The sequence below is a fragment of the Artemia franciscana genome, chromosome 2 (assembly GCF_032884065.1).
Source record: "Artemia franciscana chromosome 2, ASM3288406v1, whole genome shotgun sequence".
Classification (NCBI taxonomy): Eukaryota; Metazoa; Arthropoda; class Branchiopoda; order Anostraca; family Artemiidae; genus Artemia; species Artemia franciscana.
The window spans coordinates 52,054,802-52,072,493 of NC_088864.1; the positions used below are offsets into that span (position 1 = coordinate 52,054,802).

The 17,692-nt window shown below is 35.7% G+C and overlaps 1 protein-coding gene across 2 annotated transcripts in view; it reads left to right on the plus strand.

Annotated features, from left to right (window-relative positions):
* Positions 1–16,948, plus strand: part of LOC136043441 (ragulator complex protein LAMTOR1-like) — a 54,576-nt gene extending 37,628 nt beyond the window's left edge. For both annotated transcript variants that reach the window (XM_065728361.1, XM_065728370.1), the window contains one exon: positions 14,583–16,948. Coding sequence is in view for 1 of the 2 variants with exons in the window: in XM_065728370.1 (XP_065584442.1) it covers positions 14,583–14,672 (90 nt within the window). In the remaining variant the exon portion in view is untranslated. The remainder of the gene's footprint in view (positions 1–14,582) is intronic.
* The last annotated feature ends 744 nt before the right edge of the window (positions 16,949–17,692 follow it).

The window sequence follows — 17,692 nt, forward strand, 5'->3', positions numbered from 1 at the left end:
ACGACATACAACATAAATAAATTACCTCCAATCAAAAAATGGCCAAAGAGGGTCAAAAACACCGACCATTTGCCGAGTTTTAAAACATATATCTTTAGATAAATGTTTCAGTCGCGAGGGCGCATCAACGATGTCATATTTAGAGACGACTGTATGATTCCGATACCACCGAGGCAGACGCAGCAAATACTTGCAATACTTAAAATATCCTGAGCGTATTTTCTTTGTATCCTTCTTGCGAAGGAGGAAAGCAAAACCAGAAAGATAAAAAACAGCAGGGGCACAAAAACTAGAATAAAGACGGTATAGTCCATTTCGGTTATACCTACCACGATTTGGGGAAATTTTTGCGTATCCAACCCGCATACTTTTCAGCACGCTGGACGTAATAGCGGAGCAAGTAGACGAAAGTGACGTGGAAAAAGAGAGACCCAACAATTTTATACTTGATGATCATGGTATACTTGAAGAACCCAAGCAAAGAGGTGATGCTAGTGGAGGACTCCCAAAACACAAAACCTCACATTTGGAGGCATTAACTGAAAGGCCTACTGTGGATAGTGCGGCTGAAAGCCGGTAGAAGTTGGTAATTAGACTATTTTTTGTCCGGCTAAGAAGCAGAACATCATCTGCATATGCAACGTGACTAATGCCTAAATTATCATTGTAAAAAATTGACGGTTGAAGACGTTGGAGACACGAAGCTAAAACACATTTAAAAATGCTCGGGGATAACACGGCACCTTGCCTAACGCCTTTTTTAACAGGAATATACTCCCCTACCGTACCATTCCACTTCACCCTAACTGAAGAATTAGCATACCAATACTTAAGCACGGAAACAATAGAAAGGTTAACACCCGAGGCTGCTAGAGAAAACAAAGCATTTGAATGAATTACATTATCAAAAGCACTAGATATGTCAACAGTCAAACAATACAGGGGACTTTTTTGAGCAACAGCTTGTTTCATTAGCCGACCCACAATATGGTGAGCTTGAAAACAGCCCATACCTTTTCTAAAACCAAGCTGGAAGGGTGTAAAATTGCACTTGGAGTTAATGGCCGGTAGCAGTACATATTCAAATAGCTTACTAACAAAACAAGACACAGTGATAGGACGATAATTAGAGCAAGCACTGGGGTCCTTACCCCTCTTGACTATGGGAGATATACAACCGGACAAAAAACTATCTGGCACAACGGACTGTGCCAAACACATCTGAAACAATAATTGCAAATGCTTCAGCAGTTCAGGACAATCATAAGCAAAAAACTTGAAGCAAAGACCATCACTATCGAGAGACTCAGACTTATTCACTTGCATAAGAGCTCGGAGTATAACACCAGATTCCACCGACAATACTTGAGATTGGTTGATACGAATTGGGAGGATTGAGTTTACAAGCTTTGTAAAATGATTTTGGAGATTAATATTGAACGAAAGCAAAATATTTTTATAATGAGAAACGAAGTCACATAGCCGAAGAGACGAATTAATTGGAGGTGAACACTTAACACTGTTTATAACACGATCCCAGGATTTCTTGTCAAAAGGACCATCCCAGGCATTCAGTCTCGCTCTACGCAGGGAATATTTGTACTCTCGTTTGGTTTTCTGTTTTATTTGATGTACTAAACCAGAAGAAGGAAGATTACAGGTTATCCACATACGGAGCCAGAACTTAGCTTTTTGTTTAGCTATCTTCACTTTAGGATCAACTTTCCAAAAGGGATTGCGAGTACACGTTCGGACGCACTCGGAGGGTACAGCTGTTTTAGCGGCAGACTTTAGACAGAACACTATTTGCTGATAATACGAGTTGATATCTATCAGCGTTGAAGTTGTAGATACAGATGTTTGCAATAAGTGGAAAGGCACTTTAATAGATGATAATAACTGGGACAATGTCAATACATAAAGTGGAACATTGGTATTTTCCCAATTTAACTTTGAGAACCACTTGGGAGAGTTACGTTGCACAGAGGTCGCCATGGAGCAAGATAGTTGGCACGTGATTGGTAAATGATCGTCGTCGATTTTAGAGTCTTCCACATGAACTATTGATGAAAGTAGAGTTGAATCTGACACAATTACATGATCAAGGTTGGAAGTAAGACCACCACGATTGTGAATATAAGTAAATAGAAGATCTTTATCAGCAAGATGGAATCCTCCAGGTAGTGAATCGAGAAAGATTTCAGATCGGTCGGAATTAGATAATAAGTCAGTGTTCATGTCACTGGCGAGAACCCATTTGGTATTTTGTTTTGAAAGGTCGCTAAGTAGTGTTCGTAGGCGATTACATGCTTGTGAAAAACTAGACAATGACTGCACAGTCTTTTTATTACAGGGGAAATAAATGTTTATAAATGCGGTATCACCACATTTTATCGCTAAGATGTTAGCGTCGCTTTGCAATAATATCGGCTGAGTCTTGTGTCTGAAATAGATGGCCAGACCTCCTGATGGTCTTCCACGGGTTTTTTGGGCGGCTCTCAAGAAGGTATAATGGGTCCGAGAACGCTTTAGGCTATCAACTTTCACTTTAGAGAGAAGGTGCTCCTGTAGAAACACAATATCATTTTCAAGTAGCTCACTTATCAGTAGATCCTTGTCTTTTGTACCATTAATATTAAGGGAAACAAAGCTAAACGGAGTTTGAGCATTCATTTATTAGCGTTGTTGAGAGCCGATCGGAGAACTTTGCATTTCAGGCTAAACCTCACGTGTTCCATAGTGCAATTTGCACATTTTGGTGAGGCTTGGCAAGGGTTCTCCTTGGAATTCACATGAGGGCCAGAACATCTGGAACACTTGGGATGTGCTGGTGAGCTGGGACAAGCTCCAATCAGGTGATCAGTACTTTGACAGCGAAAGCATCGACGCGGAATGGATTGAAAGGGCTTAGCGCGAAAAATTTCATATCCAATACGGATTCCCGACTCCAGAACCGCATTCAGAGCGGTTTTGTCGACGAACTCGAGGCGAAAAGTACGAGAGTCGCCGATTTGACTAGCACTAATAAGTCCTTCTACTGAGGCCACCAAATCAGCTCTTGAATAATTATGGGGTATATCCCGGACCACAGCTAAAGGCTTTTTATCAATCACTCTGGCTCCAACGTTAGGGATGGAGCTAGTAACAGCTTCAGCAAGCGAGTCGGCTGAGCGCTTATCGCGTACCATCACAACCCAGCTTTTGCTATGTGGCTTAGATTTTAGACTTATGATTCCGTCGTGACCATCCAACGTTTCAAGCTTCTTCATGCGAAGGATAGGGTCGCTGAGCTCCGGGGGTGGGTTTCTTACAACGACAGCGTAGGACGGTTTTTTCGTATTTTGAGTAGGGGCTACAAGCTTAGACTGTCCCTCTGTAACCTTGGACGCAATATCACGCAGCTGTTCAAGGCAAGAATTCACCTTGGCACTGAGGGTACTGAAGGCATCGACAGGGATCATTGGCACTTCGCCGGGACATTTGATAACAAAGTCCGGAAGCTTTATGTTCTGGGAATCGCACTTTACAAGCGAAGAAATAATGTCCGGAAAATACAAGTTGAATCTTGACGAGCTGCTGCCAGTTATCATTAACAATGGTTACCTATACGTGGAAAAAGAAATCTAAACGACGCTGAGTTATGTATATACAAGTTTTATTAATAAACAAATTCACTAATATTTTTAATGCATTTAACTCTTAGGGCACTGAAATTTATATTGTACAGATAGTAAAGTGTATTTTCAACTAGAAAGACTGTAAATCGAGCATTGTCTACATAAACGCTCAGAAATTCGCTGTAAATATATCCGCGACATCGAGGAATAAAATGTAATAGTGCATGAAAACCACAACTTTTGGTTGATAAATATTGTACTCGCATCCGATTTTGAATTATAGATTTTGCTCAAAAAAGGTTTTAAGGTGAAAGTTTTTAATGGCGGGTAGAAAGCATATGGTAGGCCAAGAGGATCGAAAAATCCAATATTCTTCGCCGTTTATAAGATGCTTAGCCAATGCCCCGTCTTTACATTTGATGGGCTACTATTAACAATGAAAAGGGTGTTGTTAGCACTTTGAATGTTCCCGAAGAAATCTGAGGGTATGTAATAGGATCTGTATTGGACATGCTGGGACCCAAAGTGAATATATTGATAATTTGATTTGTGTTCATGGTGCCAAGTCCAATAGAAAACTGCCATAAGGAGTAATTTTGCACTAGGTTTCAAATTGATTTAGTGAGTTGAATGCTATACTTTTTTCCAACTGTTCGGCAAAGGTACTCTGAACGTACTATGCCCCTTTGTACAATTTGAGTACCAAACAAATCTAATACAATTATACCATAGGTTTTGCAAATATTTCTTCGGTTATACCATTTCCAAATAGTTGTGAATCACGATCTAGGGATTGCACCGTTACTTCGTTTAGGGTCCTGTAGGATTTATCAAAGGATAAATTTTAGAGAGGGATTCTATTTACTTTACATATAAGAGATGAAAATTCCGATTATTCCAAATTTCTGTGAAGAACTTGACCATGCTCTTGTGGCTCTACCACTTTTACAAAAGCCAGAGCAAGTTTTGAAGGAATTTAACTATTGATAAATGACGAATCGGTGTAGATACATTTACCCGTAGCAACATGTCGTTGTTTCTTGACTATATGCGGAACGAGTAATTTGATATTATTGTCATTAGCTCTTAGTTTCTCAATTGCCAAAGCAACAGAACATATAACTTGTTGTTTTTCTACATGAAGTATTGCCGAGGAGAGACAGACTTTTACATCAGGTGTAGTGCCACGTACTTTTCGAAAAATAAAATTAAAGAGTGCGAATTGTAGCTTTATATCAATCTTAACATTGGGTGGCAACCATTGAGGTATATTAATTATCGCATGATTTATTTCCCATCCAAGTGTAATTCTTTAGTCGTCACATCTCTAAGTATATTGGTATTGTCAGTGTCCGTATGAAATACCCAAACCTCTCATTAGGTTGTAAGACATTGGAGTCATCAACATAAATTGTATATAGCTTGCATAGTTTGAAAGATCATTGCTTTTGCTCACCAGCGTTCCATGTATATAGACACTGAGTTGTCTAAACAAATGTTCGTAGGGTAACCCCTCGGCTGCGCTTGGTTCTTTATTGTTAGATTTTTTGACAATCACATGTAAATCTATAAATGTGGAAGTCGAATCTATTCGACAATTTTTACGACAATTACAATTTTTATTTTTGGTTTCTTTTTCTTCTTTAACAAGAGCGATGTTTCGCGCTTTCGGCCTGAGTTGAGACTGATGAGTGATGAGGTGTGTCTTGCCCTTTTTAAACCTTTTCCACTTTGGTGTGATTTCAATCGCTCGCAGAGGGATCGCGCACTGCACCTAAGGTTTTGTGAAACGCTTTCTTCGAAATTATTCCCAGACCCCCAATCATGTAGTGCAGAGGATGAAAAATCTGTGGCGAAACGGAGCACTATATTTTTTAGCAAGGGGTAGTGCAGAGCGAAAAAACCTAGTCAGCCAATTGCCGAGACCATAGCTGTATAAATAAATTCTTTATAGCTGTATAAATAAATTCTCCTCTGTTCTGTTGAATAGTTAGATGTGAAGCCACACTTATTTCGACTTGCAATTTTTGTTGATACCTCAACACAGCTCATGCATATTGTGGTATTCCTCGTAGGGTATAGTAGTCAATGGGAAATCATCGTAGACAAAATTTGTCACCAAACCCTCGTCGGAGAAGTCAAAGGTTCTAACTTTTTTATCATATGTACGATCTTTTCCCAGGATTTCATATGTACTTTAAGAATACAATCAACAAGAGCGACTTCATACTTTCAATGAAATTTGATGGAGGAGGAGAGTTTTGTGCAAAAATCGCTTGTTTTATTCAAATCATCGTAGAGGGGTTCAGAGACATTGGACATGAATGCCATATAAAAATCATAAGGCATTTTGAACATCTTCAGCGGCAATCTGAGAATCAAAATCAGATCCTAGGCAACGAACAAGCAACTGTCTCTTACTCTTGCGAGTTCGACTCTTTAATATCTTTTCAATTAAATACGTTTCAATGGTTTTAACTTTTTTTGAGAGAAAGATAAGTTTATTAATATAAATAACAAAACAGAACGAGCAAATGGCCCGAAGCAAAGCTTGTTTGGGCTTACAACCCCAATACTAATACAAATAAAACAATACGAAAAGGAAAAGAAAAAAGAAAGAAAGAAGAAGAAAAAATCAATTACCCTGCATTTCAATCGAAACGGATTTACACTTCAAAAGAGACAAAACAAAAAGAAACTAAAACCACTTTACCAGTATCCCCAAAATCAAAACCAACATCTTGGCTCCACTTGAGGTCCACTCAACTATCAAAACCATAAATATTAAGGCAAAATAGCTTTAATTCCCGCCGAAATTCAAAAAAACTATCCATGTTTCTCAAAGTCGTAGGTAAACAATTCCATGCATGGGGTCCTAGATGCCGAATAGAAAATTGAGATCTACGGGTAATAGCAAGCGGACGACGAATTATATCGGACTGTCTCGTAGAATGTGTATGAATATCACTTCCTAATTCAAACTTACTTTTAAAATATGTTGGTAAACAATTTTGAAAATATATATATATAAACAGGCTTCGATAAAAAATAATAAGTCCTGCTAAAGGCAAGATTTTGCATTCTATATACCTCTTTTGTACCGAGTCTTTAAAACCTACACCACATAACACTCGAAGCGCTTTATTCTGCAAAACTCGAACACGATGGAGATGAGAAGGAAATGTACTACCCCAAACATTGCAACAATATAGCAGATAAGGATGAATTAAGGAATAACATATTGTTTTTAAAATATCTCTTGGGAAAATATACTGCAACTTTCTTAAAATGCCAACATTCCTAGCGAGTTTAAGACTAATATAATCTATATGTTCTCTAAAGCTGAGACATTCATCAATTAAAACTCCGAGATATTTTGTACAGTTTATTCTTAAAATACTCATAACAGCAATATTAAGTCTGTCTATCCAAGGGTAATAATTTGAGCTCCTACCATACAATAAAAGCAAGATTTACTATAATTCAAATTTAACTTATTAAGCTTCATCCAATTTTGTACAAACTCCAGACAAGAACTAATACGACTCAACAGCTGAATTCCTGTTCGTGCAGGCACAGTTATATGAGTGTCATCCGCAAAGCTGGGAACAATTACTTTTTCCCCGTCACATCCAATGTCAAGATCATACGAAATCATATTAAAAGCTCTACATAAATCATTTATAAAAATCAGAAATAACAGGGGACCAAGAACAGATCCTTGAGGTACTCCAAATTTAACACTACGGACTGAAGAAACATTATCTCCTAGTTGTACATATTGAGTTCTTTCTTTTAAAAACGAGGACAGTAATTCAAGAAATGGTCCTCTAAAACCGCAGTTTTCTAATTTGGCGATGAGTATAAAATGGTCAACGCAGTCAAAAGCTTTTACAATATCAAGAAAAACAGAAGCGACTTTCATACCATTATCCAATGCATCATTCACAAAAGTTGTCAAAAATAAAACAGCATGCTCAGTAGATAAACCCTTCCGAAAACCAAATTGATTTGGATTAAAAAATGATTTACTCTCCAAAAATTCAACCATTCTTTTAACTATCAATTTTTGAAACAATCTAGATACTATTGGTAATAAAGAAATGGGCCTATAGTTTCCTAGTACATTTTTATCTCCACCTTTATAGACAGGAATAACTTTTGCAATTTTAAAACAACTTGGAAACACTCCAGTCCTTAAACATTCATTAAATAAATACACTAAATGACCGAAAATAACAGGGTAAATATACTTTAAAGTTTTAACTGTTACAAAATCAGAGCCTGAAGCTCCAATTTTTAATTTTTTCAATGTTTCAGAAAGCTCAGAAGCGTTGATTGGCTTCAAATATGCTGAAACATCACTTGCATTCGATAAATATTTCTTAAAACTACCTTCATGCTCAGAAATAACTATACTTTGGACCAAATCCTTTCCCACATTAGCAAAATGACGGCATATTCTATCAGCAGTTGTACTATCATTATGTATACCGTCAGGAAATATACCATCATTATTAGGACTTACAACGGATTTTATAATTTGCCATGTTTTTCTAGGGTTACCTTCACAAGATTTAAATTTATTACGATAGTAATCAGCTTTGGCTTTACGAAGTAGTGCATTTAACTGGTTACTATAAATCTTGTATTCTGTTTTATCACTTACACTATTACTAGCCGCACACATCTTGAACAAATATCTTCTTCTAATAATAGCCTTTAAAAGAGCTCGGGTGATCCATGGTTTCTTTGGATTTTCTCTACGACGAGTTGCATTTTTACAAATACTACAATCAATCAATAAACTATTTATAATTGAATACCAGTTTTGAAACTTAGCATTAATATCTAGTTCATTACTATTTAAAAATTTAAAATTACATTTTTCTAACATTACTTTATAAAGAATGAGCACATTATTATCAATGATCACTTTTTTATATCTATTTTGTGAATTTGAGTTAAGCCTAGTACCTTTACTAAAAAAACTTTGAACACTCAAAAATATCCCAAAATGGTCAGATACTTCATTTATTATCACACTTGCATTATAGTAACTGACATTAGCAAAAATATTATCAATCAACGATGCTGAATTCATAGTAACCCTAGTTGGGACTGTAATCGTAGGCTTCAACACATAACTCAGCATAATACTTAAAAACTGGCTAACTTCTGTATTAATAAACAAATTCATTAGGTCAATATTGAAATCACCACACACAAATATAGGTAAGTTTCTACTCCTAATCATGTCCAACTGTTCTTCTAGTAACATAACAGTATAATATTTGTAATTCATATTCGTACGAACAGCTAATAATCTCGTCACCTTTCATATCACGTTGACGATTCGTTACAGGTTTAGTGTCTAGACTTTTGACACTTTTAAGGAGTTCAGTAGACCGCAAGTAATCTGCTTGTCAAAAATATTACTTGTTCGATTGATTCGAACAGTGTAACCAACATTAAATTTCTTCTTCTTCACAACCTTTTCATTAGAGTATTGTTTCAGAAAAATTTCAAGTATATTGCCATTGTGATGAACTTCAAGAGGACTATGATTGGACGGGATCGATGAGAACATTGATTATAAATCAAGATGATTTTATCTAAATCTTGAATAAAAGCAACAGTATTTTTCAGTGTACAATATCTCGAGATTAAAAGTCGAATTGTTCTTATCAATCGTTCAGCCAACGCCGCCTTTATCGGAATGTGACTATGCTAAAGCATTACATTATATCTCAATAAAAATCTTTTTTACATTTGGATTTTCAAATCTTGTCCCCCCATCCGTTTGGATTTTTCTATAAGAATCTTGTTCAAAGATAGATTCAAGGGCTCTAGAAACTTCATCGCCTCTCTGAGCGCAATAGAGTGGCATATGCATAGCGACTAAAAACCCTGATTGCAAGAAAAATATACTTGCATGGACTGTTGTGACGTCTTTAAATCTCGTCTAGAGTCAAAAGATCTGCATGTAATATATGCAATAGAAAAAGTGCTTTAGTTTTTCGATAATGATTACCGCGAACTTTATGATTTCGATTGTAGCTGGGTTCCTTCTGTAAATACTCTGTTGCCAACTTCTTTTCAACTCCAGTGACTTGAGCAAGTGTGTTGCGAGAACTTAAACATCCCGCTTCAACAATATTAACATAAAGATGTTTCAAAACTTGAGCCATTTTGAACTTAAACGCCGTTTGAAGCGTCCGCTACCCTTTTATATACTAATAGGTGATGCACTGATATTAAGACGCTTTCGTTTGATGCCTTTTAGATCATTATCGCCAATTGGCGTGCTAGTATTTTCCGAAAATGAACTAAAAACACCTTTTAATATTTGATTATGCTCTCTTAGTCGTTTTAAAATATATTTATTCCCAAAAGACTTTTTGAAAATTTGATGACTTCAAAAATTTGTGTGAATGGCCATCAAATGATTCAAGTCTTTCACGATTTGTAATTAAATCTGATACCAAATCAATTAAATTGTAACTCTTGCCGTTGATTAGAACTTCATTGTCTTTGTCGTAAAGTTGTACATGTTCATTCTCTGTGAGATATGTTAAGAGTCTTTTACTTTGCTCGCGACACTATTGAGGCATTAGGTCTATAACAATTGATGAAGCACTAGATAAATCTTCTTCTTCCTGTTTTGGCGGTGGTGTTGGCAGTGATGTTGAACTTTCAGAACTTGGAGGCTGCTCAATGGTATTTACTTTGAGCGGTCTTTCACGGTAGGGTTTATGCTTGTCGACACGTCGAAGGGCATTTTGAAGCAAAACTATTTTCATCGTCGGTAATTGCATTGTTAGTAAATTTATCAAGATTATCTTCAAAGTGCTCTTTCGGTGAAAGAGCGAGCTCTATTGGCGTCAATTTGTAGAGTTTGGCCATCTAGAGAACAGTATTTACAAGTTCCGTGACTCTGTGAAAATAAACTTCCAGCCGCTTGAACAAGTCTTGTTTTTTTAAGTCTTTTCCTTTATTTTGCAAGCTAGGGAACGTACAATTGAACGAAATTGCTTTGCCTGCTGTTGAACTACTTCTGGCAGTTGAACGTTGCCTTCAATTAAATTAAACAAAGGTCAGATAGGAGATTACTAAATTAATTGTCAATTTCGTGTTTAAGTATAGTCTTCCTTAGTCGTGGTTTCGAATTACCTTGGACGGAAAATAAATGTCTGTTTTCATGTAGTTTCGTCAGTGTCATGATGCAACTAATGACCATTTTTACTATTCACAGGTAGATATATGGTAATTTCATTGTCAAAAATATTCGTGACCACACGTAACTACGGGTGTGTTTTGATGAGATCAAATAGAATGTAACTATAAGGCTTGTCAGTAACTTGATTGTATGCCGAGAGTAAAAATTACGGACCGATCCTTGAATAACTGTAACATCTCCTGAGACCATTGTTCAATGGATTCAGCTAAATCATCAATAATAAGCCACGAGTTTCGTTCAATAATATTAAAGACGTCAAGTCCCCTCATGAATTTTATTTATGGTGCAATAGTCTTTATTTTATAATAATAGATATTTTAAGGATTTTAAAAAAATATTCTATCACGATTTTGAATTATTTTTGTCAAAAGTGTTGTTTTGCCAGACATTAGAGGCCCACAAAGAAATGATATGAATGGAGTTTTAAATTGATACGTATTACTCTTTTCGCTGTCAAAATACAACTAACCTAACCTCATTCTATTTAATAAATACTAAAAGACAAAAAATAAGATGTATGGTTTCTTATATCTATAAATACACTATACATTTTTAAAAACATATTTACATAGGCACTTCAATATATTTACATAGACATTTAAATACACTTAGACATTAAAACTATGATGTAATGTCTACATTACCATCCATTTGCAAATGTAAACAAAGCCTGTTACGTAACATACAGGGTAAATATGTCCTATTACAGGTTGAGCGCTAACAGAGGATTTAATTTACCAGACAAAGGGAACCTGTTTATGTAATTGAGCAATGCTAGTAGCTTCAACTGCATACCCCCTATGGGCTTGCCCGAATAGATTGCCTATCACTACTTCATTGAGAGTTTGGATGTTTTTGCATGCACAAATTTAGAATTTGTATTTTCAAAAAGTTAGTGGTAACAAACTGTAAGGAAGGAGCGACCTGGCTCAATAGTAACCGAAACTCTAAAAAACGAGATTTTACATGTCAATAGATTTATTAAAAAAATTGGCTTATTATGCTGATTTTAAATATATAGTTTTCGCTAAGCTTAGTCTTATCTATTAAAGATTTCGAGCCTGAGAAAGTTTGTCTGATCTTCGAAAATAGGGGGAAACCCTCCCTAAAAGTGAATCTTAATGAAAATCACACCATCAGATTCAGCGTATCAAAAAACCCTTCTTAAGAGGTTTCAAGCTCCTATCTGCAAAATGTGGAATTTCGTATTTTTAGCTAGAAGATGTTTTTCTCAGGGGTGATCGAATCGACCCAGTGGTCCTAGAATATCGTGAGAGGGCTCATTTGAATAGAAGTTAGAAGTTGTAGTGCCCTTTTTGAGTGACCAAAAAGATCGGAGGGCAACCTGGTGCCCCTGTTTTTCCCTGAGTCGTCCGATCAAAATTTTTTGATAGCCATTTTGCTCATTATAGTAGAAAGGCCCAATAACTATGCATTTGGATATAATATGACCCGCACAGCCCCAGTGGAAAGGTCTTTAAGTTATAAAATTTGCAAATTTTTACACATAGTATTTGCTACTGTGAAGTATGTATACATTTATGAGTGGTTTTATTTTTCCTTTTTTGCTTCGGGTTGTTCCACGGGGGATTTTCTATGGGGAAAGATTTCCAGGGGGTGAACTTGTCAGTGGAATTTGCCAGAATTCCTATACAATTTTTTTTTGAAATGTCTTGCTTTCTCTTTTCCGTCTGAATTTTACGCGTGGAGTTGTTAAGGGTAATTGTCAGGGGTAAATTTTCACCGGATGGAATGGTCTAGAAGATGTTCCATCGGGAGGGGGATTTCTCTGTGGGGGTGGAGCCAGATTTCGTGGCGTTACTTAAAAACGATCAGAAAAAGTTTTTTCAGTTGGAAGTAAGGAGCAACTTTAAAATTTAAAACGACCAGAAATTATTACGTGTATGAAGGGGATTTCTCCGTCCTCGACACCCCGCTCTTTACGCTAAAGTTTAAATGTTGTCCCAATTCTTTAAGAACGACTATTGAAACACAAGGGTCGTTTAATTAGCAATAGGAAGCTTTTTTAAAAGTACTTAAAAGTTTTAGCGTGAAGAGCTAGGTGTTTGAGGGGGCAATTCCCTTCATACTCGTATTAATTTCTGTTCGTTTTAAGTTTTAATCTTGCTCCTTACTTTCAGTTGAAAAAACTTGTTTTTCTTTTTAATTTTCAAAAAAGATCAGAGACAGTATATTTTTTTTTTTTTTTTTTTTTTGTGTCAGGTGAGTGCTCATTCGAACAAAAGCTAACAGTTTAAGTGCTATTTTTAAAAAAACAAAGCAGATCGAGGAACAACTAGCCCCCTTTCTATGCCCCTTCTTTCCCGAAGATATTCAAATGGAATTTTGAGATGGGCATTTGATTCATCATTATTGAAAGGTCCAATAAATATGCATGGAGGGGGGGAGGCTGGTTGCACTGCGATTACTTTTGACTCTTAAGAAGGGTACTATAACTTTCGATTTCCAATCAAATGGGCCCCATCCAAAGTTAATACGACCGCCCCTTCTATATGAAAGGCATCTGAAATAAAAATAATACATTGAAGCCTTACGGCCCTTATAGGTAGCGCTAGAGCGTTGTATACTTATCTTATTTTTTTGTTCGCATTTTTGCTCAGAAAATACGATGAACTTTTTTGCTTCCATCCATGTTTTTTTTGTTACTAAAAACGAAAAAAAGCAGATATCTGGACATTTTGTTACCCCTTAGGACATCTGATCAACATTTCAAGGCACCCGCTTTGTATTTTCTCTATGCTGCTCAATTTTGCATGTCGGGCATTTTCCACGGGGAAAACGCCTAGCACCTTGTAAAAGAATACTAGAAGTTTGAATCCACAATATCTATGCAAATGAGCTTTTTACGCAGTATTTTTTAGTAAAAATACCGAATTTCGGACTATTCCCGAAGTGAAGCAAAACATTAGCTCTACGGTATTCAATTTCCTGTGAACAAAGGAAATTTTTTAGTCTTAATTGTAGGAAATACAAACTCGTGGACTACTGAAGTTGGATTCAGAGCGTTTCTTATAGAAATGTTTTCGAATAATATGTAAAATATTATTCATAAAAACGCTTGAATTCTTCACTTTGAAACTCTAACGTTCAGTTAAAATATTGAAAATCAAATATCAAACCGACATTGCTCCATAAAATTATTTTTTGTTTTGTTTTGTTTTTTTTTTTTTCAGCATATTCGGATCGAGACTTGATTAGAAAAATTTATGAAAATCATTAACATCGACATTCAACAGCTCACAGCCCTTTGTGAAGAAAACCTTCAAATGTTAAACACAATTCTATGTATTGTCTACTTCGAACCAAATAGTTAGAAATCGAGATCGTTTGATAAGTGGCAATAGAATGTCTTACTCCACAAGTAGGACTACGAGACCTAGTAGTTCAAATAAATTTCTCAAACTTCACCCTTCGGCGATTTTTTCTCATTTTTACCCAGCAAACGACAAGTGCAATTTCTATTTAAGCAATTTGAATAGGATGGTCAGGTATGATGCATTGCGTGTGTAAAGCAACGACGTTGCTCACGAGTCGTACATGATTTTTTTTTTTTTTTTTTTTTTTAGAAATCCAGTAAACTTTTAGCAAAACTTTCAAATATGTTGAAGTGAAAATGTTGTTATGAATTTTGTTGAAGTAGGGTTCTTGAAATTATTCTACATTTCTAGTTCAAAAATATATAGATATTCTTCTTCTTTTCGCAGATGAAACAGTGGACAGAAAAAATTGCTGATGCAGTGCAGAACATAAAAGCTGAGCCTGGTAGTGATTTAGTTGTTACGTTTGGAAACTAATTTCGCTCTTCTTATTGATTGCCTTATACCAATTGAATATGGGGCTTGAATGACACCTTAATATTGTTGATTGTGAAAGTTGAATCTGAGGGTTGCGCGCATATATATGTATTTTTTCCAATCGAAGATAAATTTTGGTTTTTGATGTTTTTTAGATCTATCAGAAACTTTTTCGTGACCGAGGAATTTCTGATATGAGTCAGTAATGTGTTAACCGGTTTACCAAATAGTGCTTTCACTGTGAATTAACCATTGGTTGACCTATAAGATGTTTTGTCTGCAGCTAATTTTGCTTGTATTGTCTTTTTTTAGTTCATCATGACAAGCCAAAACAAAAAATAATTGCAATATTATTAGCAATGGAAAAGACTCGTTGGGCCCCACTGGAACTTCGCAGATTTTTTCTGTTAATGAACTATGGACCACTAATTGACTGAATTATTTCATTTATTCTCATATTTGCCAGTTTTTCATTAAAGATAAAAATAATTTAATTTCAAAACTTGCGCCCGGATGTAATTTGTCACCTGACTCTCTTCCATCAGTTTCTGCAATTATTCTGTTTTAAAGAAATAGCATAATATCATTAATTCCTTTAATTCTCTTGTCTTAAGTTTTTCATTATGATGATCAATGCCTGCTTTAGATAGCCCACATTCAGTGCGCTATCTAATCCCTCTTTTTATCTGTCTTTTTTTGCTCCAGAGGAAAATATACTAAATGGTTTATTAAAGTTGATCTAATTACTTATTCCTGCCCACTTCAAAAATCATAAAACAATAATTGTCAACACCGTGTTTCAAGCCGCCCGGTAAGATAAAACTGGGTCTAAAAAATTTCAGCGCACAAATCTATATCAGTAAAAATAGCTAGTCAGTCGGTTGAGCCCATTGCCCCCTCCCCCACATTCAGAGCCGCTCAAAGTAGGGGGGCAACTGGGGCAGCTTCGCCGGGCACCGTGCCTGTGTGTGTGTGGGGGGGGGGGGGGGGGCTCCCACTTTGATCGAATGTTTCGCTTTGATTCGGCTATTTTGCTAATATTTGGGTCCGGAGCGGCGCTGTGATGAATTTTCCAGAGCACCACTAACCCTAGGAACGGCTTTGTCCGCACTCACACACACGTCCTTTTCAGCCTTTGAGACTATACTTTCACCATGAAGTAGAAAATTGTTATGCCTTTGAGCATCAAATAAAAATCAATTATATGTAATTAAAATTTTATTTACTGTATTTTGAAAATTGTTTTAATAGTTTTGGTAACAATATAAATTTGACTAGTTGTGTTGACTCAGGACTATCTTAATTCCAAGGAAACTTCTATGTATTACTAAACTATTCTATATCATTCAGACTGAACCATTCTATTATACTCTAAACTATTCATGCATCAACAAAGTTAAAATTAAGTATTTCTTTGAGGACCCCTTTTTATGGTACTAAGATATCCTTCCCATTATTGCCCTTTCCTAGATCCAGATTTGCCAAATTTGGGACAAATTTTCGATGATCAATAGACATTGTATTTTGCTCAAAATAGTCTTAATTTGAATTGGTCGGTTCAAGGGGGTTGCTTTACTTGTTCTTATGTCTGAATGTAATATCTATTCGAATTTGACAGAGCCTATTCGACTTAATGTGCCATGTTCAAAAATGAGTCATGAACTTGTATGCTCTTGTTTCAACTGATTTATCTTATTGTATATGTTTTTCTCCAAACCACTTGACCCTTAATAATTGTCAATGACACCCCATCTTATTCCAATAAGAAACAGATTGTTTGTGTACAGCTGTGTCCAAGGAAGGTCAAGATTTGCTTGCGTTTTTATTTCGTTTGATAGCATCTATTAATTTATGAATCTGCTTTAATGAAATTGCCAGAGACTGTTGTAAAAGAAAAATATTTCAATTTTCTCAATGATAATACCAAAAGAGATTTTTTTTTATTAAAATACCTAAAAAAGACATTTTTCAAAGTCTAGGAGGGGAAGTATTTCCATGGACTGCCGAGTTTGCCTACTTGGCGTCTTTTTCCGCTCCATAATATCTTTTAATTTACTGATAAACCTAAAGCAAATTTTTCTGCTCTTATCTCTAGAAATACCATCGCGTAAGTTGATCCATGTTCTGTCGACACTTAGCTTAAGACGGAAATGGTTGTTGTTTGTTTTTTTTTCGTTAGTTGTGTGCTATCCCTCACATAGTATGTTCAAGCTTAAGTTGTATATAAGTGGCTGTGATTACGTTTGTATGGAAATAATAAATTCTATAACGATTGCTGTTGGTAGTTATTGGGCAATTTTACAAAGGGAATGGTAATTTTTGTAAAGTTTCTTCGGAAAGAGAAACTTTACGGAGACAAACAAACGATTTGTTTTTTGGTTTGTTTATTTTTTTAGTTTGTTTTTTAAAGACCAAGGACCCTCTATCAAAGACATAAAGATTTTCAGAACAAAAAGAATATGAGCATCTTACGAGATGAATTTACCAACCCAAAGATTAAATAATTAGAAACTAGAATATTTAATCAATTAAGAATTAAATTTCATTAAGTCTCTTAACAGAGATGCCCATAGTTCAAAAAAAATATATTAAGCTGTAACAAGAACCAGCAAGTAGACCATATCATGAATAGCGACTTCCTTACTGAATTTGGATGCATATCAAAAGCGTTTCAAAACGGTTCGATTTAGTTCTAGCAAGCTCACTTTTGGATATTTAAGCTGAAATTTCTCGACTAACCCATTTAATTGCTGACACCTTAAGGGGACGGTCTTAGGATCGATTGCATGGAGGATTTGCCCCTCAACCTTTATATTTCAGAAGAAGGATATGAACAGCAAGGAGAATCAGATCCATGGCTCATTTAGGAATTAAGAGATTAAACGGTCAAAAACTGTTACATGTATCGTATCATAGTAGCATAATAAATCATTTACAGCTTTCCAAATTCACTGGAAATTCTCATAATTTTATTAGTTCCTTCCTTAAATTAAGTTGAATCTCCAAATTAATCAAATTTG